Below are 27,169 nucleotides of genomic sequence, written 5' to 3'. Positions count from 1 at the left end.
GATAACCTGACAATCTTGACCTTCCTCTGCTTTCAGGGAATGATGTTGCTGGCTACTTACTTGCAGCTACTGAATTTTAACCCAGTGCTCCAAGGGTTAGCACTAAAGTCAGGCATGTGCCCAGTGCTTATCAGAAATGGATTTCAAGACACTTACTGCAAAAGACTTCTCGCTGGATGCAGAACTAGGCCTCTCAGATTCAGGGTATGGTGAATGAGATACTGGTCTCTTACTAGCTTCTTCCTCTTCTGTGTCCTCCTCATCAAAATTCAAACTGCCTGAAATTCCTGTCAGAATACAGGATTAAGCATGTTATCTCTGAAAGAAGGTGTCACAAATTCATGGCATCACTCATTCATATATGACTCTTCAATACCTATTCACGCTCCTAATTTGTGGTTTTTTCAACTGCTGATTTTCTTCATGTGCTATATCTCTTCCTGAGCCTTGTAATTCAAATTTCTACTGATATTTTGCAGCAGTCACTGCGCAGATGATTAAGCAGCTGCCAGGCCTTTATTAATATGGATTTTACTTGATATTCCATGGCATAACATATTGCTTAGTTTATGTTTTCATTGAATTAATTTTGCATATTTTCATGCAAAAAAAGTCCTCCATGTCTTAAGAACAACAACAATAAAAGAAAACCCAGATCATTATGCTGACATTATCCCATAAATTGGACTCTGTACAGTTTACATCCTTTACCATTTTCCCCTCAGTCTTAGACACACTGAAACAGAGTATGTCAATTTTTTGGTAAGAGCCCCTCCTGTTCTTAAATCAGTACCAAAAACTCAGGTCCAGAAATACTAATAATTACTTGATTCCTAAAACTGAAGCACAGACTTGATTCCTAAAACTGAAGAACAGAGAAGGTTCAGGACTCATTTAATCTTAACCTAAGCATAGTCACGTGGAGATGACTGTGGGTATATAACTAAAGTAACTCTGCATAAAGGTATTTATAAAGAGGTTCTGTACACATCACTATCTGGTGTGTCCTTCCACTTGGAACTGCATCATCAATTGGCCATTAGGAAGAAGTTCTTCACAGAAAGGGTGAGTGGGAGCTGGAAAGAGCTGCCCAGTGAGGTGGTGGAGTCACTGTCCCTGGAGATGTTTAAGGAAACACTGGATGTGGCACTTAGTGCCATTGTCTAGGTGACAAGGTGGTGTTAGGTCATAGGTTGGACTCAATGACCTCAAAGGTCCTTTCCAACCAAACTGAACCAACAGACAGTGAATACAGCCTGCCTAACTGAATTATTTTCTGAGAACATATATTATAACAATGCTCTGACATGGCACTGCAGAGAAGTCTCAGATAAAACAGAAAAATCCAGTCTTAACAACCTGTCAGTAAACCTCCCAAAGGACATTTGGGAAGAGGAAAGGCGTTAACTCTGGTACTCCAGCCAATTTCAAAATTCACTGTTTATATTCTGCCTCCACTAATTTCCCCTGAAGTTACTGGATATTCTCTCCTCTTTCCTTTTCTAACTCTTGTGTACTGTTGCTATTATCTGTAGGTAAGCAGCTATGCCATCTGACAATTGGATGAGAATACCCCTGAATGTGATAGAGCCTCAATACATGCAGTATACTGGAAACATTCTGGGAGACAAGCTCTGCAAAAAAAACAAGCTGTACACTAAATTAAACACTAGCCATTATTTTGCTGCAAAGTGCTTAGGCTGCATGCAACAAAAAAGGGTTTCCTGTAGTACTGGCAGCAGCTTAAGATACTTGGCAGACAGAGCTTGACACTCCACTAGGAAATTACTCAATGGGATATAACTATTGAATATATAAGGCAAAAAATGCCGACTGTGACAGCCTCTGATTCAGAAAAAACACCTTTCCTGTTGGTCTCCTAAGGAGTTAAATCATGGCATTTACGGAAGGATCCTGCTGCTGTGAAAATATTCAAGCATCTTATCAAGATATAACATATCTGGAATAAAAACACCCCAAACTTTAGCAAAACGTGGTATAGCATTTTGTCAGCAATTTCCTTGGAAGGACCAGAAATTATACAGCGCATGGAGAAACCCTTAAAATGTAACTGGTATGGTTAAATAATGTCAGGAAAAGGAACTGCAGCACTGCACTTCCACATGCTGTAGAATCTAGTAGCTCTTTTAAAGTTGATATCCTACAGACATTTGTTTCATGATTCCTCATTATTTAATGCCATTGAAATAAAGTTGTAAAAGCAGAAGAGCCCCAAAAAATATATTTACCCATTATTAACTCTTACCTCGTTTCTGTAATATTTCTTGCAGATCTGGCTTGCTTGCTGTGTCTGTTACAGCCTCTCCATCATTTTCCTTATCTGCATTGTCTTCTGGTTTTGTAGATCCAACAGAGAGAGTTTGGAGCTTGGTCCCCATATCCTGCACTTCTGATTTCAGGAAAGCAGCTGGTCCATCAATGCCTGCAGGCCAAAATGAAACAGAATTCCAAAGTCTATTTTTTATGGCCTAAGATGTATCCCAGGATGGTGGCTCTTTTCATCTTCCCTTCTTCTAGCATGTCTTAAAGTACTGAAATATACTTATTCAATTTTTTTCAGGAATCTTGGCAGGAGTTAGGCCTGACTCTGGTACAAACTGCCTATTACCTTAAACATACCACTTATCAGTTTCTCCCTGTGTAAATATAGTAAATTTATCTACCTTTTTACAAGGGCTTAAGCAATTAAAACAAGTTGTATTTGTCATGCGCATTGATAGTTTTCAATTTACAGACATCTCCCTTATTTTCTTTTTCTTCACGTTGTTTTTTTTGCTCCTGTGCTAGTGAGTACTCTACAGTGAACATCACAAATCAATTTGATAAAAGTATCTACAGCCATACACAGAAAAAAACCCCTCTATCTTTTTGTAGGAATGAAATTTCCATGTTTGCATGTTTAAACCATACAACCATACAACACAGCTGTGCAGTTCCCAGCTGGTGGGGCATCTTGATATCAGGGTCTGGCACAACATCTAATATGTAGCACACAATACATAAGTGTCCTTCCAGCTTGGAACTTCACTTGGATTTCTTGTTTTCCCGCTGTTTTCCTTCTTAAAACTTTAGTGCTTTATCTAGGCATTGTATTTCTGACATGTTTACTGCTGTTATCACTTCTTAGCAGGACTTGTTTGCACTGAAAGCCTCAGAACTATGAAAGGTAGTGAATGAGCAGTTAAGTTTTAAATCTTGCTGAAGACTCCTACCTATCTTATCTCCCATTCTCTTCTTAACTTGAAAGTGTCTTTTAACAGAAGCTTTCTTCCACATGTTTTTAAACACATAAATGCTACCATAAACAACACCACTTTCTTTCCCTCCTATGATCCTGAAAGGCACCCGGAGAACAAGAAAAGTAGTCAAGAGAGAAGGGATAACATAATTCCAACTGTGATCTTTTAAACACCCCTTGTTTGGAGGTTTAAAATTCTACTGTGGATATTAATTTGCTATCAATACAATGGTTGTATTATCACACCCTGCAATAGCACACATCTCAAAGCCTTAGAATGTTTCCCATTACTCTCTTGATAGGCTGATGCGATCCTAGCTCTCACAAACAACTTCCTAACACTTCCACTAGAATGTAAGGATTTAATTGCTGCACTTTTTACCTCTTTGTGACAGAGGAGTCTTCAGGCTCTCACTACTGCATTTCTTTTCACTCCTAAAATAATAGTCACTATTTTACTGCAATATTTTGAGGCCACCAAGTTATTGCCTTTGGCCCTGATAGCACTTTGTGCTTTTATTTTGTGGACCACTATAACCTGTCATGTTTTAGTTATCTTAATGAAGCCACAGAAAACAACAGATAAGGTAAAAACCTAAGAGCCATAACACTTTTTGTTTGCTTTCCCCACTTTATCAATCAGTCATAAGCAATCTTGAGGTGGAGTATGCCATGACACCATAAGGAAACACCATACAAGCAGTCGCTACTGAATTATTTTCTTTATCTTACACCTCTTGAAGATTTTTTTTACTTTGAATTTGTATGTCCTCACCTTTATAAGTTGCCAGCCCATTTCTACAGTTCTTCTAGCCTAAGCCAAGGGAGAAATTACTCAAGGGCACATGAAGATTTACAGCTGCCACAAAAATCAAGGCAAGGTTTTTGTTTGCTTTCACAGTTTCATATTGCTCAACCACACTGTACTACAATTCCACTTTTGTATATAGAAAAGTATGTAATCAATCTTATCACTTGACCCCTACCACTGCAATGTAAGCACTCATTTGTGACATAATGCATGCACTGGGATTTTGGGGAACCCTGCTGCAATCAGGTTGATTATTTACCATGTAAAACAACATCACTGTGGACAGGGGTAGGAGTTTCTACTAAAGGAGTCTGCTCCTCGCACCCTTTGGGCTTTGACCTGCGCAGCTTGGCCTCGGGATTTGGCTGCACCATCAACGGATCGAGACGTTTCTTCCTCTGCTTCTTCTCCAGAAGGGCTCTCTGTGGAATAAAGAAAAGCAGGAAACAGAGATGAGTAACCACAGCCAGAGAGGCAGAATCCAAGCCTCAGCCACTGGCAATGACAAGTACCTGATCAGAATCTCAAATAAACCTGAAATATTCTTGAAAGTTCTTACAAAAATCCTACACACAGATATCACTGTGGTTTAGGAGTGGGATACTGACTTTGAGTCTCCATGAGAGGTTGACATGGACACCTACTTATTGTCTGACCTGTCTTGAGACTACCAGTTAAATCCTTTCACCCAGTCTCAGCTGCAGCACTCCTTAACACAAACAAATTCAGCAGTCATCCATAATCCAGTATGCAACAGTCAGGGCTTGCAAAGGACAAGGTTTTTATCTCAAAAGTTATCACCTTATAGGGAGAACTTAAACCAAATAGTTCCCAGAAACCAATGCTGAGAGATAAGACCTGAAGTGGCAAGACAAATAAATAAATAACAGTAATTAAAAAAAGAATAATCCACTAAAAGGAAGTTTGATCTACCTTGCAAAATTTTTCCATGTAATTCAGGACCGAAAGGGAAGACTGATAATTCCAAATGCTAAAAATTAAAACATTATTTCTCCAAGATACATATACATTTGATACTTACGATTTCCTGCTCAATGAGAAGAGAAAGAACTTCTAGACTTAAATCAAGACAAAAAGATGCCATTTTAAACACAGATATGATTAGTCCTTAAAATAAAAAAGGTGATGCATGAAGAAGGAAAAATGATATTCTAATATTCTGCACCATTATGCAAACAATGTGCAAGCTCCTTATAGCAGATGCAGTTTACCCACAGCTGTCTCTCAGGTACCTGAACATCCCTGAAAATTGTTTTTGATGACAGAAACCATTTCTCCATCAAATTATTTTCAGTCTCAATGCACCCACCAGACAAAGAATTCATCAGTACCAACAATTCAATCCACTTGAGACACAGACATTTTTTGGAGCCCTTTCCTCTCCTGTTATTCTTTTTCTCTTGTTGTTTTTTTCCCCCTCCTATTAGTCTTTTTATCTCAAGTGAGATTAGTTTCTCAGGCAACCTCTCCCTGCGGAATTCCAGCACAACTCAGCCCTTGATCCTTTATTCTGTTTTTTTCACTAATCTAAAAAAACCCCCAAACAAACAAACCACTAAAAACCAAAAACCCAACCACCGAAAACCCAAACAAAACAAAACATACAGAACCTCAAATAACAAACAAACAAAACTCCCTTGAAAAAAATTATTTATTTTTTTTAAACTCAAAATTATCCTTTGAAGGCTGAACTGCAATACAGGTAGCGTTTCCTACTGCAGAATTATTTGCAAGGATTATCCTGCAGAGCAAAAATTACACAGAATTAGAATTCCATTACTGGTCTGGAATAAGAAAAGAAACATAAGCAGTAAAGTCAAATTCTTCAAAATTGCTAATTACAGATGTATTTTCTAGGAAGGTAGTCAGACCTTTGTGAAGAATTTGCATCTGTGTTGTTTGTTCCTTTTTTAAATTAAAGCTGAGGAAAAGCTAAAAGATGTCATAATAGTTTATAATTCTCCAAAAGAGAGAGGAAAAACAAGAATCGAAACATTATACTCAGAATAAGGGTTTGAGAAAAAATTGTTGTCAAGGCTTCTCCACCTGACAAATAAACAGGCAAGAAAAAGAAAAAACAACCAAAACAACCCAGCAAAACAGACACAACCTAAAGGCAGTAAGAAAATAGGAAAATATACAGCCACTGTTAAAATACAAAACTGAATTTGGGATCAACACAGGATATAGCAATTTCAAGAGTTATTTAGTGGATTAATCTATTAGATAAACTTTTAAAAACATTTCACTGCTCACCAGTCTAAATTTTAATTATTATTCTTATGCACTGTGTTACATCCAAGAGTTTCTAGGATTCACCAATCCAATAGGATCAGCTTATATTAAAACACTGTCAGTTTAAATAAATTATAATAAAACTACCAATTACAATAACACTACTAGTTTACTGCTGGTAGATGTAACTGATCTTCCTTTCTTGTAAGAACCACAGGATACTCAAAGTGACAAAACTGGATAGTAACTTAATTTTTTTTAAAAGGCTTCTCTTTACTACTTTGCATACTGAGATGTAAAAAATATGAGCAAGTCCACTCTCAGGACAGCAAACAGTAGTTAATTTTCTCTCCATATGGTGGCAGTACGGTACATCAGGACCATGTATTCCCAGCTGTATTCCACTGAGGAAGTAGAAAAAGGAAACGGGTATTTTGTTTAATTTTGTCTACTAATTAGCCTTTTCCTCCAGCTCTGTGTTACAGTAAAGACTCATATAATATTACTACATAAAACGTGGATAGTTCATGAACAGGACACCAGAATGCACAACCCAATAAATAAATAACAGATACTAATTACCATGATTTGTTTGGGATTTTATGCACTCCATGCATTAAATACTTCCAGAAACGTCTTAGAAAACTGTAAAATCAGAATATAGGATGACTACAGGATCACAAACCACCAAATCCTGTTCAAATGAGCTTTCATGAAGTCACATAAGAATGTCTAGTGTACTATTAAGACAACTAGTTGAGCATTCTCTCTCTCCAGCTGTGATGGCAGGAAGCTGATATACAGCAAAGTTCCAACCACTCCAGCCTTGAAGGTGCAATCCTGTGCTACTGATTTGTTGGTACAGCCCTGACCCCAGCAGGCCATGCAGGATGGATCCTGGCTAGGGAACATCCTTTGCTCCCACTGGGGCAGCTGTGACAGTGGCAGTGATGGTGGCATCAGTGAAACTCCCCATGCAGAGCAGGGCACCACACCAGGTGCATTCAGAGACAGGCCAGGCTTTGTGCTCCCCCTGCACAGGGAGATGGCAGCATTGCACTTGGAGCTGCAGACGCCTCAGAAGACTCAAAAATCTTCTACCAATGAGGAAATAAGCACTGCCTGAGCAACCCACACTCTTGCCTCAAGGAGAAGGCAGCAGTCCAGGAGGAAAAAGCATCCTGGCAGGAAGAGCTGGCCCACAGATGGAACTTGATGTCATGCACTATTATAAACAATATTTTACTGCAATTACAGGGTTTCCAAACCCATCATAAAGATGGATGGACAGGCAAGTCTCTGCTATGGCTTATTCCAGATTCTCTGTATGACCAGAAATTCGGTATATGATCCTGCTGGATTAAAACATTCTGCATTTTTTTAAATGCCAAATCCTAGAATTGTTTATGACAAATTAATCAAGGAAGGCATCATCTACAACCAGTAGCAAGTCCATCATATTTGGTAGTGATCTCCTACTGACCTTTGTTTCTTTGGAAGGCAGAGTACTATTCATGCAAAAGTAGACTTTAAAATTAATATTCAAACCTAATTCTAAAATCCTAAGTTAGAGACTGTTAGCACTTCTCAACAAATCTCATTTGCAAAGGGCAGGGTGTTAAAACACATTTAGTGAAATTTTCTAGCTGTTTCTTTTGCAGATTATTGTAATGTCAACTAAATCCAAGAAAGATGGAAACAAATTTGCGAAAGGGAAGGAATTATTTGAACCGACCTCTTCAGGATGCGACTGAGCTGCTCTGAAGGAATTCCACCCAGCCCAGCAGTTTTATTTTGGAGGAATAGCCATGCATCCCCATGGCAAGGCCTGACACTAAGCAAATACTGATCACAGTACCCAGCACTAGGAGACAGTGATTATTACCAGCTTATTACCCAAGACTAGTTCTAAAACAGACCTGAGGTTCAGCACTAAGCAGTCAGAACAGCCCTAGCTTTGGAACTTCTTACCAAATGGCATTTGACACTAAATGCTCTTTTATAGATTATTTGAATTAATTCTAGTTTGAAATAAATTGTTCATTTGTTTTTAAACAAGTGTCACTTGATAGTCTATAGATAAAGAACTATTGTAGCTTCCACAAATATGACTAAAGACATATTTTACCTCTTGACTCTGGAGTGTTTTAGATAAATCCCTATATAGACTCAGATAAAGTTAATAATTAATTCAGTGCCTGAAGTCAAAGCCTAGCAAACTCAGACTACAAATAATGACCAGGTTCTGGTAAAGAGGGTTATTACCCACTGCAACAGTTCCCTGAAGACTGTAGCATCTGGACTTAATGAGCCTCAGCTGAGAAAGCACCTTCCTAAAAACCATACTTTAATTTGAACAAGAAGAGTTTAATGCAAGATGGTAATCCGTGGTCCATGTGAAATGGTCAGTTAGAGAATCATAAGAGTCTCACATTTTCTAACCTATCTATAAGCATTTGAAATTTCACAGAGAAAGAATATTAAGGATGGACACTTTATTGCTTTGAAGAATATGGCAGTGTAAGCATCCAGCAAACAGCACTTCAAAAACTGAGACCTTTAGCCTAATAATTTACCCATGCTTGGCTGTAAACATTTTCATTGTAGGAACAAAAAAAGTCACTCTTCAACAGCAGTGCTAAAGAGATTGTTCTATAGGTCAGTGAAACCATTCCTTTGATGCCTAAAATGGATAATTCCCTGCAGCCTTCCCATCTTTTGATTTATTCCTGCTCTCTAGCGACTCAATCCCAATGAAATAAGAGAACATACGAAAAATAAGTTTATCAAACACACCAAGCCTACAAGCCATGGCAAGGTTGACTTGAACTAACGAAAATCATGAAAGTCTTCAAAGTTCATGAGATCAACCATTCTTAGCACTTCATCCCCATTTCTCCAGTCTCTAGAGGGCTATTTGATTTCCTATACTTACTTTTACCAGCTTCAGCACTGCCATTTACCTGATTCTGTAGTTTCAGCTGCCGTAGCTTCATGGTTTCATCCTCAAAGATGCTGCAAAAGCAAAGTAAACAAATTATTAATTATTGCTATTAAACAGTTTGCATTACAAGAGCATAGGATATTCTCAGATAACAACTTCATCATCAAGACTTAAAATGATGGTTCCACATTACTTCCATCTCACATGAAGACCAAGACACAAGGTATTAAAAATAAAATATCATGTTCTGTCATAAATAAGACTGAACTCTGGTTTAGTCCCCTTACTAAACCATTCTGAAAAGATTTTGAAAGCACTAAAGGCTTCATTACTGGTAGATGGATTAGAAACCTCTATTGAGGTGGGACTAGAAGACAGTTTACACCTGAAGGTTTAACACAGCTCAGATTGCTTCAGTAAAGTCCCTGCTCCTTTGTGGGATACCTGGTTCCAGATTAAGTCAGTTTTGTCTTGGAGTCAAACCTACATCATTTCCTCTTCCTGTGAGACGTTCCAGAACTACTGTTAATACCTGAGAGAATCTGTGTTTGCAACATCTGACATTAATTCCTAAAGGTAAAAAGAGAATGCTTTCCCTATTTCAGTATTTTATAGATAAATTTTGTAAAAACTCTAATTTTTTGTTCCAAGTTGTGTTCCATATAGACTTCCCATTTTCTTTTGTATGATAATGAATTATTACATAAAATGCAATTTAGAGCAGTTAACCCCCCCAAAGGGGAAATGTTAATTGACTATTAAGCACATATTCTGCCAACCACAGTTCTGTTCTTTCCTTCAACACAGCTTTGACAAAGACCTCTCTGGAAGTGAGAAAGCATCAGGAAGAAGATACTTAATGTGGGAGACAAACATTATATATTTTATTAATAGCATCAGAAGAGCAGGGCAAGGCACAATTTCAATTTAAACAGGAAATTCTCTGTCTGGTCTAGGTATCCATAAATGTCCAGTGATGTGAGGCCACAAGCTGGCAGCCAGTGCTGAACATAACCCTAACAAGGAAAACCAGAGATGGAGAGAGACTGAGAGAGCAGAGCTGGGGTTTCTGCAAAACACACACCATGGAAATTGAATTACAGCACTCAGAGCTAAGCAGAGAAGAAAAGCCTGAGTCCCCTTAACCCCTGGCAAACCCACATTTGACTCAGCTTCAGGCAAGCAGATGACAGATCAGAGGTCCTTAAAGACAAACTACCCCAGTAAACACAGACCCTGCTCTGGAAGGTTGAAATACACACAAAAAGAGTTCTGTACATCATATAAAACTTGTATACTCTAAAATTGATACTAATTGTCCAATTAGTAGTATTTTAGTTTCAACTGCCATTTCTTTTATATTCTAGAGCTTTTTTTTCCTAATGCATTTGAAGTATCACACAAGAGGTCTAAGATCTTGAAAACATCTTATTTGTACAAACTGATGTTACCCCTCACATGGAGCTGTAATACATAATGTCTTGGATTCTAAGGGAATGGTGGGCCTGGAAAAATTCTTGATAGGGATGGAGAGCTTTTGTGTATCCCCAAGGCAACAATTAGAGTAATACAGCCATCTTCACTTGAAAACAACCACAGCTTAAGGAAGAAAGAAGCAGAAGCACATCTGCTGAGTGCAGCACAATATGCAACAGTTGTCACACAAGACTTCAGCATAAAAGTGAGCTTATTATTTATAGCAGAGGTGATGGAAAAGGCCATCTTTAGCAAAGTCTGAAAAACAACTGAAAGTCCCACTTAAAATATTCATGACAAAATAAAACACAAAACAAACAAACACACCCCCACACCAAAAAAAAAAAAAAGGGGGAAAGGTAATAGTCCTTTTCTTCTCATACACCTACCAACTTAAGAAATTGATGACATTTGTTAACTGCAGTCAAGAGTTTGTTATAAAGCAATCTACATCCCTGCAGACAACAGCAGATTTACAGACACATTCTGATGGACACAAAGGTGTCCTGTGGAGATACAAGCTGCTTTCTGTGGTTTTGTTGCTTTTCCTAGCAGAAAATGTATCCCCAAACAATTTGAGTCTCTTCTTTAGAAAATCAGAAGAAATAAACACTACCACTTTAGGAAATAAATTTACAAGGTTTCCTTTCTACGTGGAAGATGACAAAGTGCTGAAATAGTAGGACTCGCAAACATGCCTTGTGAAAATCTTCAGTGAAAATTATTTACTTAGTATGTTAAATTATCTTCTACCCAGACTGAAATAAAGTTACATTATGTAACAGGAGCACAACACAGACTACACAGCCCCTCAACTCTGGCCACTTAACTTATGCTTGAACCTAAAGATTCTAACAGGTCACAGAGCTTGACGAAGCAAAAAGATAACAACTTGTTCTCTCTTACAATTTACTTTTAAACACAGACCAAAATTGCTGAGTAGGAGGCAGAACAAAATTAAAGCAACCATTAATGCTTTCCATTTTCAAGTGCAAGGATTCTCACAAGCAGTAAAATAAAAAAGCTAAAGTAATGAGCAACACAGCACTATAAATATTAGTTTAAAAACACCCCTTTCGCATTATTTTTATTTACTACTCCTTCAACCTTTCTTCCAGGACTCCTCATTATGAAAGCATAACATAATAACCTGTCAAGAAAGAGATTCCCACACTTCAACCTTTTTCTACCCCCCCACAGCAGGGTTGGTGTTATTACAAACTTTAACACAAAAACAGTGCCACAGTCACTCCCAGAGCTCACCACTAAGGAATGTAAGTGGTGTGCTAATCCAGCTGCAGGCTTCCAACAGGAATCCTCCTTCAGCTGGACTGACAACACAGATTTGTGTTCTTTGGATGTGCCCACACCAAACCACTGCCCTCTTTGCTTTACTGTTTGAAAGGTTTATGTGCAATAAGAAGAATCAAATATCCATCAGGAACAGGAAAAATAAGCAGAATTTCCATAGCTACAACACCACAGTTAAGAACAGGGGTCAAAAAAAAAAAAAAAAAATCCTGACCATCAAACCATTTGTCCATTTACCCTTGATAAATGAGAACTGAAGATTTTTAAGCAGTCTGTATCAGTGTCCTCTCCCCAAGCACAGCAGCCTACCCATAGACACCACTGCTACATTTACCAGAATCCACCTGCAATCCTACTGAAGCTTCATGACAGGTAACAGACACATGGTACAGAGAAAGGAAAGATTACCCACAAGAGAACATATAAGGAAAGTGCAGGATAGTGATAGGATACAGAATAAAAATGAGTGGGAAAGCAACTTAAATAATATTTAATAAAACATGGAAGAAGATGGCAAGAGGCAGAGGGATTCACAGATTAACATGGAGCAAAAAAAATTATTTTTAACTGGTAGCATCTCAAATTCCTACTGAAATCAGAATCAGCCTAGTTTTCATTTCATAATCGAAATTAAAGTGTTGCAATAGGAATATGCAACAAATTTATTATAAATGTATTTGGTCTTTCCTAACCATTGCAGAATACCAAACAACCACATTGAAGACATAACTCACAGATTATTTAACAGATATTTATATATTTAACTGAAGCTTCCTTTTTGTGTAGTTTATTTTCCTATCTGTAAGAAAGGCACACTGCATCTACTGACAGTTCCTCCAGAATGGACATATTTTTCAGTAACACTGATATTTTGGCATTAGAAACTGTGGATAGGAAGAAGTAACACTCTTGTTTTCATTGCAGCTTGTCTGTGTTCCTGAGTATGCTGTACTTGAAAAAAAAAAAAAAACCAAAAGAACAACAACCAACCAAAATACTTCTATTCTAAGCACTTGGCAACAATTACCATTGAATCAGCCAAACACAAATTCACAGTATAATCCAACTCTGAGAACAATGAAAAACCCTGACATTAAAGCAAAATGTAGAAAATAAAAGCCATTCGCCAGCCCAAAAATGTTCTTCTATTCTGTCCAAAGTCCACACAAGAGAAAGAAATGAAAAATCAAAGAGAGTTCAGCAGAAAGCTGAACAAATTGACCAAGGACTAGAAAGTGCACCTCTTAGCATGAATTCAATGCATCCTACAGTTTATACAAGAGAAAATCAATACACTCCACTGTATTCCATTGATTTGAGGCTACAGATGGCATTGATAAGAGCGAAGACAATAAAATCCAGACATAAATAACTGAAGCTAAACGAATTCAGATTGCAAATAAAATTTTTATTTAACACTGTGACTAATTAACCATTAGGATAACTCATGGAGCTGTGGATTTTCAACAGAAAACAACAGGTTTTAATCAAGCTTGAGCATTATTATGTTAAAAGTTGCTGCTGTAGACTAAGGCTATGGTTGACCTCCTATTTCAGATGTGGTTATCCCAGATGGGAGAGCTAAGCATTCTTCTTTCAAATTATTTCAATTAAATCCCCTTTATATTCTGTCTGTTGAAGCTAAAAAAAAAAAAAAAAGGTTGTCTTTATCATGGACTAGTTTTGAAAGGAATTGACTGGCTGCAGTTGTGAATGAGAGCAATACAATAAGAGAAAGTAAGAAAGGCAACAGGAAAGAGCAGCCTGTAGAGACAAAATGTTCTACATGACTGAGAACTTACTGGAAAGACAGATTTGAAATGCGTTAAAGAAAGGAAAACACCATGATAGGTTTCCCTGCATTCAACAAAACGTACATTCCTCATATTCCACTAAAGAAATACTATACTCACTTTCCCTTCCTAAACAAACAATGCAGCAAAAAATGCAGCAAAGCCTTGCTGATTTAAAGGTTTCCCAGTTAGCTAAAATCTATCCTGCAATTCAAGTAGTTAAAGATTTGGTAAAGAAAAAGTAAGGTTGGCTGTCTCTTTTAAGAAGAAGGTCAGACCAGCTGACAAAAGCAGACCCCACTCCAACCTTAAATGAAAATCTGACCCAAGAGAAGGAAAGACAGCTTATTTTGCCTTTGAACTGTTTTAAATAGCACATATCAGCACTGTATATGTACTCAGTTCTTGGTGAGAAAAACTGAGGAATTATTACCTATTTGTGTACAGCTCTAGGGAAGGTATGAAAGTTTCAGATAATCCATAGTTTGGCAGAGGGATTCAGGGAAAATGTCCAGCAGAAACATCCAGATCATTTTAAAGTGAACTGGATCTTGAGTTTACTGTGCCTTTTTGCAGATAAGCTTGATATTTTTGTATCAGCCTGACATAGAAATCCTTTTAATAAACACAATCTTTAGATATTAGTGGGAATATGAGCCTATATGCTAAAACTCAAGATCCTTAAATTTTCAGTTGTTTCCATTGCTCTTCTTCTTTTAAAGGAGCTCCAAGGCACAACAACACAATTTTGGTCCACAGATCTTCCCATTTTTCCAATATCTTATGTTCCATTTCTCACTCTACAGAGGACTGCTTCCATCAGGAGTCTCACAAAGCTCATATAACTCCTTTTTCCCTTGCAAGACAGTTCATTAATGTGGTAGCAGCAGTTGTGTGTCTGAGCAATACTCCCAGAACTTAAAAATCTGGGGATGAGAAGAACGTGGCTTGTGGCCCACATCTTCATCCACTGGATTTTATTTTTAGCTGTGGAATTGCAAGTAAAAGCAACTTCAGTAAGAAATGTTAAGTCAGCTGGTGTGAAAGTGTTTTCACTCTTAACCCTCCAAGAAACTTTCCTGGGGATTTTTCTCTTCTGAACTACAGCTATGAAAGAAAACAGAAGCTGCAGAAAAAAAAAAATTGTTGAAGAAGTATTCTTACTTTTCAAAAGATATATTCCAAACAAAAATTGCAATACTGTCTCTGGAAACTTGAGGAACAAAATTTTTCCATAATGCACCTTCCAATCCACAAAAGGGTGGAGTCCTGACACAGCTGTAACTGCACATTTTTGGGAAAATACGTAGCACACCATCCATAAGAGTTAAGGTTAACAAATGTTTCTGCTTTCCAAGGCAGAAGACTGGGGGGTTTTGGTGAACAAAGGATATTGTTTCCTTCATAATTAATTAGCAGACTTACTGCCATAAAATGCCACATCTATTTCTAAGTGACACGGCTGAAGTTGCATCAACATTTCATTAAATTCTCTTTAAGCAGGTGATATTTCAATAAGGGCAAGTTTTAGTGCATCTGCCTTTCTTACAGAAATCAGTGAAATCAGTTTGACTTTTGATCCCTCTGCACCCCAAAAACACTAATGTCAACAGAATACTGTTTTGAGAAAGGGTTCACAAAGTTTTTCACCTACTGAACATATTATGAGAACAATGACATGGGAAGAGTGAACACCTGGTTTTGGAAGCAATTCTGAAGGAGTGAATAAAAGACTGTCTTGGATTTGCTTTAGTATAGAAATTATGTCCCACACAATAGAGATCAAATAAGATTTATCTCAGAGTATTTGAAAGTAAGTATAAAGTGAACCAATAAGAGCAATGAACTCAACTGCCAGACCAGTGTGGATTGAGGGAGCAACTAGAGACAAGCACTGAAATCTGCATGTCCTACTTCATTTCAAAATATACCTGAATCTGCTACATATTCCTGCCAATAACTTGTACCAATATCTGAACAGTTTAAAACTTAAAAATCAATTTACAACTTCAAAAAAATCCAAAAGAACCAAAATGGCAAGCTCATCCTTTAAAACTTCTGCTTCTACCTACCTGCAGGCTTAAAAAATGGAATTTTAATGTCAAATTATCAGGTGTTTTTGTTATAAGCCACACAGATCAGAAGCATGACAAAAATACCCAAATCAAACCACCCACTGTCTGCCCTTCCTCGCCACCCAATCCCCTCAAAAAAGCCTCCAAAATCTGAAGAGAATGGTGCTCTGAAGAATATATGTATATTCTTTGTGTGTATCTATATGGATATGTTTCACCTATATTGTGGCAAAACAGCTGCCCCAACAACTCATAACAACAGGAATACTGTGCTGAAGAAAGGAATTCAAGCAAAATCTAATCTGAGGAGCACATGCTACATAAACATTATTTGCTATAAAACATTAACAGGTTAATAATTATTTTTGTTGGCTAAACCCACAAAAGGAATTAATTTAATGCAAGCCTATTCTTGCAGCACTACACTTCCCATACTTGCATCGATTTTGGGGTGACTATTCACAGGCCAAACATAACTAGGTAAATAATGATGCAGTTTAGTGTTGACTGACCACAGCCAAGCCAATGGAGAAAAAAGGATTTATCAGTTTAGGAGACACAAGCTTCTATCTTCTTTACAGTACTTATTCCAATGATTCTGTAAGGTAAAATGAAACTGTGCAGGCAAAGCAAAATGACCACTCAAAGATCACACCTGCCTTCAGTTTCAAAATGGTATCTGTGAAAGTACAAAACCCCAGTATAAAATTATCATCTCAGAAGTACAGTGGGATATTCTCTGTACTATCACACACAGAAACACACCCTCAGTAAGGAAGAAATAATGTTCAGGTGGATTAAATAAGGAACCTGCTAGTAAAGTAACAGAATATTGAGAAATGAAAGGTCCTTAGGAAAAAAGCTGAATTATAGTTAAACAAAAAATGAAGCCTGGGCTGTTTGTTGAGATTTGTTTTTCAGAAATTGAAAAACAAATTGTTTTGGTGGACAAGTTTATCACAAGCCAGCAATTCACCCTCTCAAGGCAAAGGTGGCCAACAGCATCCTGGGCTGCATTAGGGGAAGCTCTGCCAGCAGGTTGAGGGAGTGACACCCCTGCTCTGCTGGTGAGGCCACACACGAGATGCTGCGTCCAGTTCTGGGCTTCTGGGGGCAAGAAAGAGATGGACATCCTGGAGCAAAACAGCAAAGGCCACAAAGGTGCTTAAGGGACCAGAGTATCTTTTACATGAGGTGAGTCTGAGAGAATTGGGCCTGAGAAGTGAAGACTCAGGAGGTAACTTATCCATGTGTATAAACAGCTGATGGAAGGTGTAAAGCCAATGAAGGCAGCAGTGCCCGCTGACAGGACAAGAGGCGATGGACACAAACTAAAGCACATGAAATTCTACCCAACATGAAGAAAAAAAAATTCCAGAGAAAGTGGTCAAATACTGGAATAGGATGCTCAGGAAGATGGTAAAGTCTCCATCTTTGGAGATATTCAAAACCCAGCTGGACACCACTCTGTGCAATCTGCTCCAGCCAACCCTGCTCAAGCAGCAGGGTTGCTCCAGATCATCTCAAGAAGTCCCTTCCAGCCCCTGTGATTCTGCCTGGGTGGGGTCTAGAGATCACAAGTTTAGATCCCAAGCGTGAGAGCACAAACTGGATGACAATAAAAAATACAGGCTGTTGCAAGGAAATGCAACAGGAATAAAAGCATCATGAAAAGGTTACATACTGAACTCAGAACTATTTTGACTACTGTATTGCTTAGTGTCTTACACACACCATTCAAAAAGTGACTTGTCAAGTACCAAAGATTAGCTCCTCTTACTCAGAAAAAGGGAACAGAGCAAGGAAAATTAATCAGCACTCTCTGGACAGAAGCTAGTATGACTTCTACTTGGACTATAAAGAAAAGTGCACACAAAAGCCTGTGTCATGCTTTGCTGTACTGTACTGGGAGAACAGAATGGAGATTCTTGTTTTCTTTAGCCAGAAGTCTCAAATAAATTCATTTCTGCAAACCTAAAGGAAAAGGAGTATTCCTCTCCTGGAAGGAAGACCAAGAGAAGCCAGAAATCCACACAAGCCATTAATCATCAAAGCCATCATCAGTGCTGGGAGGGTGGCACAGAGGAACACAACCATAAGAATAGGCACATTAACATATAATTTAAACGTGCAGCCAAGCAGGGGGTTTCAACTGGGTTTTTATTATAATTCTTTCAAGAAAAGAGAGACAAGGAACCTCCTGTCAGGCACATTCCTTCAAGAGTTCACAGCTGGTGACTCCATGACTCAGGACTTTTCAGCTCCTAATCACCATGACAACTGCAGAGCACAATCCTTCAGGTTTATTCAGTTGAACCTAATGAAATTTAGGTTTCTGCTAAGGAAAAGAAAGAGTAATTTATTCCATAAGCAGAACTTCACTTTTCTATTTAATATCCTCTCAACTACATGCTTCAAACCCCCATGGTCATTTCACTTTCAGAAACACCTCTGCCCAAGGAAAGAGGAAAGCAAGATCCCCAGGGGGCTGGAATTCTGTCTCCTGTGATCTTCTGTTTGTGAATTATTAAACCTTGCCTGTCACTTTTGTTGACGTTGTACCTCATTACAACAGGAAGCCAGTGAAATGTAGAGCAGCCATTATTCTCTCTAAGCAACAAAGGCAGGAGTTAAATAGCACGTGTTATGCTTAACCCAGACCAGGTAACAAAACTCTAAATTCCCCAAAAACAAGTACATCACCATTGACAAGATGAATTGCATTTATCTAATAGCATTTCAAACTAAAAATAGAGAAAGGAACATGAATTTTTCTGAACTGACACTCTAGAACTAATTGAAGACCTTTTTTCCCAGTCCAGATTTTTTTTTTTAATTTTAGAAAAATTGAAAGGGAAAGGCATTACAGAGATAGAAACAGCAAAGTGTCATTTTGATCTCAAACTAGGTGACTTGGCAGGATGTCACTGCTAGATTTTAGTTCTTGTTCTTTTTTTGCCTCATGTCACATAAGAATGCAAAGTCAGAGAGGAATGTAGAAACACCCAGACTCATACAGCAAGAACACAGGCAGTTAAAGAGTTCAAACATCCCACAGAGTGTGTTTTAAAGAGCACTAAGAGTTGGCGTGAATGTTCTTGCAGCAGTCTAAGGCAACATCTCCAGGCATATCAGCAAATCCACTTAGAAGAGAATTCATCCCATGACCCAGTTACAGCACAGTTTTATTTTGGAGATCACTCAGCTGTGCCTCAGCAACAAAACAAGAGTCTGGAGCTATCCCAGTGCAAGCCTGGCTGCAGAAAGTTTTCACACATACAAAGCCATAATTAGGTTAAGTCAGTGCATTTGTCCCTCCTACGAGGGCCACACCAACAGTGATTAAGAAAAATAATTTTTAAAAAGCAGAAGAGAATAGTGGCTCTCTGTTTAAAAAAAAGTGAGCCACCAGTAAACTAAATTCCAGATTATAAGAGATGGGAAGAGACCTAACTAGAAATGAAAGAGATAATTCAAACAAGGTTCAGCTTTAGGATACCTCTTTGCAATTGCTGTTACTAAGTGAATCTCAAATTGTATTTGGAAACTTTAGTCACACATTGTTACCTTCTCTCTCTTGCCGCTGCTGTCAACATCACAAGAAATGAGATGACTCCTTCATTCACATTAACAGCAGCAGCATCAAATTGCAAAAGGTTTTCTCTTCCATTGAATCTGTACTCCAAGGAGCACATATCAACCACACTTATAAAATATTTAGGTTTATCTCACTGTGGACAGATTTCTTCACTATAATGTTTAGAGCTGAAAGGGGTGAAGCAAACAGGATATTAGGCCAATTCTCCTTCATCTAAGGATAAGATCTGCAGAATTGTAAATCCTGGAATTTAACAAACGTTGCTTGGTAATTTTAAGAAGGTCACTGGTGGCTAAATAAAAAATACCCAAGGACTAACAGAGATGCTGAGAGGTTTTTAAAAGGAATTTTAAACTTCTCTGTCTTCTCTGGTTTACAAGTACAGCTAAAATAATTAGTGAAGTATTTTGTCTTTTTTTCTCCTCAAAACCATAATTATGGTGCATTTATACAAAATAACTCCAGTCCAGCAGGCACAGAGATTCCTGACAACCACAACTACATTCAGGTTTTTAAAATGTGGAAAGGGCTTTTGGCTGAACAACAGTACTACTTTTGAAGTTTTCAACTTCTCTTTATCTGTGGGCTCTCAATATTTTGAAAAATCAAGCTCATTAGCAATGGGCTGTTTTCCTTCATTAACTGTGGGAGACACTGAGGAAGTATTCCAGAATTCCTGTGTTCCCAAACTGAAAGCCACTGACAGATGCATGTCTGGATCCCAAGGAAGCATCCAGATGAGGGCAGGACCACTGTAGCTGACATATCCAGTTTTGTAGTGTCTGTAGACTCAGTCAAGATTTTTGCCTCTTGAAAATTATGTTCCTCTTACCTGACACCTGCAAGTCAGGAGCTGAAGCACATTTGGAATGCAGTGTGTGGGAAGCTTTAAGGATTCCTGTATGCTGCATGATTGGTGTGCAAAAGGGCAAAGTCCATTGGTCTCTGAGATTCTAAAATACACACTAAGAAACAAATTTTCTTCACAATACTTTAAAAGCTCACAATGATTTAGAATTACTTTTACACTTGATTGTTTCAATACTAATAACTTCATGGTAAATCTCCAAATGGATTTTCCCAAATAAGAGAGGTCTAGTACTTATCAAAACCCTGAAATAGCAATAATAAGTTTATCATTTTCTAAAGCATTAAGACAGTTGTGCCATGTCTACTTGAAAGCCAAACTTTAAAATTAAGTGGAGCAATTTCAGTGGCAGCCAGCTCCAGTGGAAGAAAGTCTAACACAACACAGTGTCTGCAAGTGGCAACCTGTGCACGGCCTAAATCCAAGATTTCTGCTGTCCATCCATCATCACGTATATCACAGCACACTTACAAAACAATATGCATTAATCTTTGACTGGTAATATTTCACTATTTCTGTCCAACAGAAATAAAATACTTCCAATATCTTTATGTGTATTTTTCACATTGCTCAATAGTAAAAGCATTCCACCCCTGGGGAGAAAAAATGGCAAAACCAAAAATGCTGCCAACCAGTTTTCAGGTACAGCTTTGTTAAACTTTACCCACAGTATCTTCACTGCCATGAAGTGCCAGGTTTTATGTACCACATTTCCCTTTTCCATAAAATCTACTGTTTGGACAACTGGCAACTATTTTACCAAACATGAGTTCTACTAACGAGATTAGTGACTTCTGGATAATTTTACTATTTTTGTCTCAGAAAAAGAAGAATCTTCCTAAGAATACAGACATTTGTCTTCATCAAGTTTATTACAATGCTGATGAACACTCCAACTTTAGAGCCAGACCCCTAAAAATAAAAAGTTTTCCAGATCTACTTTAAAACCATATACTTTTCTTTAGGTTCACATATTCCAGTTTTTAATGATGGGGCTAAGAAAGCTAAAGAAATGGACATTTCGTTAATAAACTGGGATGGGAGGGAAGCAGCTATCCCATGAACTGCCCTTATCATTAGCCTGTTTCTGTAGGGCACCCATAAAACTACCCAAGACAAGTTTCTCAGCAGAAAGAAATTATGCCAGTAGAACTGTTATCAGAAGAGCAGCATTATTTCCTGTAGCTCAGACTTAAAGGTCTCAGACTGCGCAGGGAAATCTACACATATCTGGACATCATTTCCTTAAAAATTGTTTCCAGAACTGCTAGACAACCCCAGGCCTTTCAAGTCTGCATAGGGAAGTAATCCAATATCCCACAGCATGTTTGGTGGACCAAGCAATTACAATTAACTCTATTGTAGCTTTTCATCCTCCTTAAATTACCAAATGTAACAATGTATGTAGTAAAAAATACTGTTTCTCTTCTACACTGTGTTCATTTTAACTACCCAATGTTTAGGTTTCTCTCTTTGCTTTACTTCTCCCTATCCAGAGGCACAAAGATAGATTTTCCTTTGCAGTCACATCAATTCTGCCAAAACCCGCTTTCTCTGCTTGCCAGTATACTCACATTTAATCTCAAATAAATTCGTTTTTGAGCTACTTAAGTGCCCACAAGCATAAAGTCTTTCCAAAACCGCTTGTCCACAGTTCACAGCTGTTTTTCCTATTACATCAGCTGAATTAATTTCAGTTATTCCTCCTTTTTTCCCCTTGCAAAGGCACACCGAGAGCGACACTGAACACCCAGAGCTCCACTGGGAGGGGCAGAGGGGCCGAATAGCAGCGCCGAGAAACCAAGAGCGCACCGAGACACGACAAAACCGGTTTAATCTACAAGTATTCAGACGATGCACATCAGCGTTGAAGAGCCAAGCGCATAAAAGAGCGGCGCGGGTGTTACCGGGGCAGCGCCGACCCGCGTGGCCGCTGCCGTGCGGCTCCGCCCGCCCGGGCCCCGCTGCGGGGCCGCTCATCCCGGCACCGGGTGAGGCAGTCCCCGCCCGGGCCCGTCCGTCCCTGGGGCCGCCGCAAGCGCCGCTCACCTGCGGGCGGCGGGTCCGCCCGGCTCCCCCGCTCCGGCCATCGCCGCCCCGCCGTTGCCACGGGCCCCCGCCGGCCGCTGCCCCTAGCAACGCCGCGCGGCACTGAGGCGCGCCGCCATTGGCCGGCGCCGCGAGCACGCCGCCCGCCCATTGGCCCGGGGAGCCGCGCACGCGCGCAGCGGGACGCAACGGCCGCCCCCGCCCGGCGCCGCGGGGGGAATGAATCCCTTTCCGTACGCGCTGCGCCAGGGAACGCCGCCCCAAACACACCCCCTGACGCCAGGACCCTCCCCCGCGTTTCTCAGACGCCCTGCCAGGCGCGGTGGAGGGCCTGGCTGAAATCACGTCCCCTCCTCAGCCCCCGGAGCGACGCGGTCCGTTCGGGCCTGTCCTCGCACGCAGCTCCCGCCAGGTCGGTCAGGTGTGGGCCCGACTCCTCGGCAGTCCCATGTCTGCCTGCACCAGGATGTCCGCAGCGCTCAGCTTCCCCTGCTCCCGCAGGTAGTTCATGATGTGAGGCCGCCGTCTCCAGGTGACTTTCAATCCATACTCGTGCTCGGGAGTATCTGTGACCAGCACTGCTGCCGCCTCCCCTCTGTCATTAGGATCAATACCAAGTGCCAGCTCTTTTTCTGGGTGCCAGGCATGACTAGTTTCTGAAAGAGTGTTGCTGCATCTCCCATTATTTGGGAAAGGAATTTGTGCAGCCTCCGGTGGTGGACTAAGGACTTCTTGCTCCACAGGCTGGGGAGCAGGCTCTCCACAGTTCTCCGGACTATTCACCTGGAGGGTAGTGTTTGCTGCTGTCCCTTTCTTGGAATGCACAATGCTCTCACAACCAGCCTTTCTCAAGCTACTTGGATTATTCAAAGGAGGGACTGCACGTCCTTCTGGAATCTCAAAAGTTAAAGGAGGAAATCTGCAGGCTGCAGCTCCTCGACAAGCTCCTCCTGCATGAAATGAACTGTGGTTGGCATCCTGCTTATAGGGCTTGTGGGGACCACGACGCTTCTTCTGGCAGGCTTTCAACACCACTGACTGAGTTGTGTCAAATTGTGGGCACACCTGAAGGCAGAGACATAACAATAAGGTTGTTATTATTAAAAACCCAACCCTTTTCTCCAGACAAGTAATGCCTACCCTAAGTCTACTTCCCCACCTTTTGTCAGTGTGTTCATTGAGTAATTAGTTCTGCAGCAAAGCAAATGAGTCACTAACAAAGCTGCTGCACACAAGGCACCTCTGAACTTCAACATCAACTGCCACTCTTCTCTGGAAAGTCTCTGGGGGACAAGTGAGCTGTTCTCTGGCAAATCACAAAGCACTCAAGATGTGGGTTTTAAAGGAGATCTAAGTGGTGTCTACTCCTGTAACACCCACTGATTTAAGAAAGTTCAGAATAGATTTAAAGAACTAAATCCTCAGCCTCCCCAAAGAAGTAGAGGCTGAAATGGGAAAGCAACACAAAATGATTAAAGAATGCCCACTGAGCTCAATCCCCTTAGATTATGTTAATATGGCGTTCAAAATCTTTCCCCAAAACATAGTTAATTTCTGTATTGTGGAGGAACAGGTCACCCAAAATCCACTTCTAAAATCAGCTTTCTACAGAAGAGATGGTCCAAGCTCAGCAATATGTATTTCTTTAAATGATTCTGGACTTGTACTAAAACTCTGGAAATCCTTTTATTACAGTGTTCTTTGTCTTCTTGGTTACCAAGAAGAGTCAGACTCTGTTTCAGATTCCAGTTTACTTTTCCCGAGAGTACACCAAACTGAGTTCTTGCTACACTAACTACAGATCTCCTTCAGCATTCCTAAGTTGCTATATAGTTCCTCAAAACACTGAGTGCAGTTTAACAAAGGATGGAGCTGAACTGTTGGAATGCAAAGCCTTCGTGCAGGAAAAGAGAAGTGATTCTGTAGTAATTGCATACTAGCACATACTACACATAGTCCCTGATTTTAAGGATATGGCTTCCTACTTTCAGAGAACATTCAGGGTAGGTTTTACCTATGCAGGAACGTAGCAGTGGAAAAGGTAGATAATGCCAGAAAGAGAGGAGCAGAAAATCAGTTTACATTGAAACAAGCTGACAGACACTCTTCAGAGGATGCCTCCAGAAGTTACAAATCCACCACAATTTCCAAAATGAAAAGTATCTAGCAGCTTTAGTTTTAAACAAATTTTAGAATCACTGTATTTTGGAATCAAAGAGCTACTGGTCTGGATGTTTCGACCTCTTTCAAACAAAATCAATGGTTATTCACAGCAGTTATTTTACGTTGCAGCAGCCCTCTTATTAGAGAGTAAAAATTAGCCAAGACACAGACTTCTTGTAAAACATAGCATAAAAACCGGTCCTGGTTTATTCCTCTTTACAGCTTAGCCATCTTAACTCCAACTATTCCCTGACTGTGGCTGCAGCAGGCTCCTACTGTAGGTTTCCCCAGCAGCTTCTGACTGCTGGTTATTTCCTGCTGAACTACAACTGGATATATTGGTTTGCAGACTTTGAATGCAGGATTTTACCTGGACTATGGCTGCAGGTTCCAAAAACAGGCTTTAACTGCAGACCCAGAATAACCTTACAGCAGTGATTCCCTCTCCCTGCTTCATGATTCTCTCCTTCATGCTCCTCAAGGTTCCTCCTCCATGATGATCCTCCCTTTACCAGCTAAACTCCTCTTTTATCTCCTTCATCCTTGTTGGATGTAGCTGTGACTCATCACGGGCAAGGCTGTAATGGTTAATTAACACAGCTGTTTCTTATCAGGGGTGAGGTCACTTGTATTCCCTTCTCCTACAATTTTACTTAATAATTCAGAAACATAGAGCTAACTGCCTCAAGCAGATTAAAAAAAAAAAAATTAAAGAGGAAAAAACTGAAGATGCTCTACTTCAAGGTTAAGGCATCACAAAAATACCTGCAGGTCAACAGGAAGAAAGGAATGTTTCATGCAGGTTTGAAACCACACTTCTGAGCTTGCTTTGTGATGAGCAGAGTCAAGCAGCAATAATGTTTAAACAGAGCTCCCCTAGGTGATGACTACTGTTGTGTAGGAACAGTCTGTCTTTGCTGCAGCTGTTTGCTTAAAAAAAAATAACTCTTTACATGACACAATATAAGGAGTATTATAGGACATTGCAAACAGTCTCAGGAAAAGGTACCCATCAGAAGATTGGTATGGAGAGAAACTATTCAAAACACAGAAAAGAGGACAGGTTAGAACAAATTATTCTGAAGTGAAAACCTATGCTCTTTACATTTAGCAGTGTCAGATTTAAACAATGCACCCAGTACTTTAACATGTAACATTCAGAGCTCAGCAGTTATTTCAAACAGGAAGCCGATAAAGAAAAATCTCCCCTAATGTTTATTACGTGCAGGGTTTTCAGTTGCCAAGGAAATCAATGTTTTCCTGATGGGAATTATTTTTCTAGAAGACAAATATTCATTAATCAGTACAGACTGCATACAGTTTATGTCTTCAAGTAACCAAGACCGTAGTGTTTATTCTTAGAATGTGAAGCAACTCAAGCACTTATTTATGCTTTAGACGGATAGAGGGAATTCAGGTCTGGGTTACTAATTTTCCATATCCAGATCAGATAACTTTCTGTTAAGACATACAGGAGAAACTTTTAAACTGTTGCTGTGGGACACAGGAGGAAAGACAATTTATACCAACCCAGGCAGCAGAGGTGTTCTGGTCCAGAGGTTTTGTAGGCACACGTCTGGGATTCTCAGCCAAACGCACTGGAGTTTCATAACAATGGATGGGTCCTGCCCGGGGCCTCTCAAGGAAAACCAGCTCTGCCTTCCTGGCATTATGGGTACACCTCTTCTTCGGAGGCATCAAAAGGTGTGGTAAAACTACTTAGAAACCTCATGGTGCTTGTTGGAGCCAATTGAAGAAAGAGGGAAGCACCCCGAGGAGATGCTAAAGTGCTCTCAAATCTGTAGAAGGCAAATAAATGGATTTGAAGACAGACTTGTTTGGAAATCTCAGACGTAGTTTTTAACAAAAGCAAAACATTTATGCAACAGCACAGTGTACACATCTCAAGGCAGACTTTTCCCCAAGAGGAGTTCTTGAACCTTTTGTCAAGTTTCAGGTAGATTTAGAAATGCACTGCAGGAATGGGAGCAGTTGACCTACTAATCCAGGTATATCAAGTCAGCTATTAAAATAAAATTTTAAAAAAACCAAACCAAAACTTATTTCCTTTTTTTTCAATTCAATCTGGTTTGTAATGCCAAGAAGATACTATAGGCCCAAGATAATCAGAATTCTTTCCCTTTCTAGTTGCTGACTACCTGTACATTTTAATTTCAAGAGATTTTAAATGGATTTTTTCTTTTTTACAGAACAGAGTTATCTCCTTCTTGTATTCTACAGATCTTGCATGGTTTGTTTGTTTTACCTAATGAATGAGTTTGAACTGAAGTAACAGTGTATTTAATTTTCCCTTGGAAAACAGATCACAGAATCAATTTGGTTGAAAAAGACCTTTGAGATCATCAAATCCAACCTACGGGCAAACACCACCATGGCACAAAGTGCTGCATCCAGTCTTTCCCTAGACACCTTCAGGGACAGTGACTCTACCTCCCTGGGTAGCCCATTACAATGTCACCTTTCCTGAAGAAATTCTTCTAACGCCCAACCCAAGCCTCTCCTGCTGCAGCTTAAGGCAATGTCCCCTTGTTCCATCAGTAGGTGC

General features: G+C 39.6%; 2 protein-coding genes across 2 annotated transcripts in view; both read right to left on the bottom strand.

Annotated features, from left to right (window-relative positions):
• The window catches only part of TULP3 (TUB like protein 3), a 32,189-nt gene extending 9,683 nt beyond the window's left edge, over nt 1-22,506 (bottom strand). Inside the window, exons 1-5 of the mRNA XM_083854482.1 lie at nt 22,441-22,506; nt 9,290-9,341; nt 4,330-4,492; nt 2,267-2,443; nt 157-287 (exon numbers count right to left, since the gene is read on the bottom strand). Coding sequence (XP_083710608.1) covers nt 157-287; nt 2,267-2,443; nt 4,330-4,492; nt 9,290-9,341; nt 22,441-22,481 — 564 coding nt within the window. The 5' untranslated portion in view covers nt 22,482-22,506. The remainder of the gene's footprint in view (nt 1-156; nt 288-2,266; nt 2,444-4,329; nt 4,493-9,289; nt 9,342-22,440) is intronic.
• A 351-nt stretch (nt 22,507-22,857) lies between these two features.
• RHNO1 (RAD9-HUS1-RAD1 interacting nuclear orphan 1) lies at nt 22,858-26,301 on the bottom strand (the record flags this gene model as incomplete). Its single annotated transcript, XM_083885003.1, has 2 exons — nt 22,858-23,505; nt 26,134-26,301. 2 exons carry the CDS (start codon nt 26,299-26,301, stop codon nt 22,858-22,860), a joined length of 816 nt encoding a protein of 271 aa, XP_083741129.1.
• Nucleotides 26,302-27,169: the final 868 nt, after the last annotated feature.

Source organism: Zosterops lateralis, assembly GCF_965231275.1.
Source record: "Zosterops lateralis genome assembly, chromosome: 2".
NCBI classification, from domain to species: Eukaryota; Metazoa; Chordata; class Aves; order Passeriformes; family Zosteropidae; genus Zosterops; species Zosterops lateralis.
Note: the sequence above shows the minus strand (reverse complement) of the source record. Positions and strands in the feature narration are given on the sequence as shown.